Below are 1,719 nucleotides of genomic sequence, written 5' to 3'. Positions count from 1 at the left end.
TTTAAGTTAACCACTTAGTTTACCATTTGTTCCACACTAATTAACCGCCTAGTTTACCACTTGTTCCATTAACCACTCAGTTTACCAGTTGTTCCATTAACCACTCAGTTTACCACTTGTTCCATTAACCACTCAGTTTACTACTTGTTCCATTAACCACTCAGTTTACCAGTTGTTCCATTAACCACTCAGTTTACCAGTTGTTCCATTAACCACTCAGTTTACCACTTGTTCCATTAACCACTCAGTTTACCATTTGTTCCAGACTATTTAAGTTAACCACTTAGTTTACCACTTGTTCCACACTATTTAACCACTCAGTTTACCAATTGTTCTAGACTATTTAAGTTAACCAGATATTTTACTATTTGTTTCAGACTATTTAGATTAACCAACCACTTAGTTTACTAGTTGTTCCAGACTGTTTAAGTTAACCACTCAGTTTACCAGTTGTTCCAGACTGTTTAAGTTAACCACTCAGTTTACCAGTTGTTACAGACTATTTAAATTAACCACTCAGTTTGCTACTTATTCCAGACTACAAATTTCTGGGTATCATGAAAAGACAGTTTCCCAAGGTACCAATCCTTGGTCTTACAGCTACTGCCACAGCTAAAGTAGTTAGTGATGTCCAGAAGATGCTGAATATTGGTGGATGTCTTGTTCTCAAAGCATCATACAACAGACCAAACTTAAAATATGAGGTAAAACAACATCTGCTTTCCTATTTCAATACATGAAAGTAATGTGCCGTTTACAGTGAGACAGAACTAATGTCACAGATAAGACACTTGAAGTGCACACCAGTGTTATGCATCAGTAGTTAGAACCAAACGATCACTCTCCAGCTGTCTCATGATCCACATGTACTTGTTGTGTTTATTATTATTTGCTCCATGATTGGCTCAACAGTAATTCAGACTACTGACAATGTTAAAATTTAGGATTTGATGCCTGTGATTGGCATAGCACAAATAGCTCAGTGTATAACTTTAAGCTTATTTAGTATATAGTGTAGTATACCTGGTATTTAGTGTTTAGTGTAGTATACCTGGTATTTAGTGTATAGTGTAGTATACCTGGTATTTAGTGTTTAGTGTAGTATACCTGGTATTTAGTGTATAGTGTAGTATACCTGGTATTTAGTGTATAGTGTAGTATACCTGGTATTTAGTATACAGTGTAGTATACCTGGTATTTAGTATACAGTGTAGTATACCTGGTATTTAGTATATAGTGTAGTATACCTGGTATTTAGTATACAGTGTAGTATACCTGGTATTTAGTATATAGTGTAGTATACCTGGTATTTAGTATACAGTGTAGTATACCTGGTATTTAGTATATAGTGTAGTATACCTGGTATTTAGTATATAGTGTAGTATACCTGGTATTTAGTATATAGTATAGTATACCTGGTATTTAGTATACAGTGTAGTATACCTGGTATTTAGTATACAGTGTAGTATACCTGGTATTTAGTATATAGTGTAGTATACCTGGTATTTAGTATACAGTGTAGTATACCTGGTATTTAGTACACATGTGCAGTACACATTGTTTCTTATTTTTCTATTTATGGTTATTGGGACTATACAATTATGTACAGTACACATTGTTTCTTATTTTTCTATTTATGGTTATTGGGACTATACAATTATGTACAGTACACATTGTTTCTTTTTTTTCTATTTATGGTTATTGGGACTATACAGTTAC

General features: G+C 33.5%; 1 protein-coding gene across 1 annotated transcript in view; it reads left to right on the top strand.

Annotated features, from left to right (window-relative positions):
* The window catches only part of LOC106476282 (ATP-dependent DNA helicase Q1-like), a gene marked incomplete at both ends in the record, with an annotated part of 17,714 nt that overhangs the window by 4,529 nt on the left and 11,466 nt on the right, over positions 1–1,719 (top strand). Inside the window, one exon of the mRNA XM_013936946.2 lies at positions 538–704. Coding sequence (XP_013792400.2) covers positions 538–704 — 167 coding nt within the window. The remainder of the gene's footprint in view (positions 1–537; positions 705–1,719) is intronic.

Source organism: Limulus polyphemus, unplaced genomic scaffold (genome assembly GCF_000517525.1).
Source record: "Limulus polyphemus unplaced genomic scaffold, Limulus_polyphemus-2.1.2 Scaffold10187, whole genome shotgun sequence".
Taxonomy (NCBI): domain Eukaryota; kingdom Metazoa; phylum Arthropoda; class Merostomata; order Xiphosura; family Limulidae; genus Limulus; species Limulus polyphemus.
Note: the sequence above shows the minus strand (reverse complement) of the source record. Positions and strands in the feature narration are given on the sequence as shown.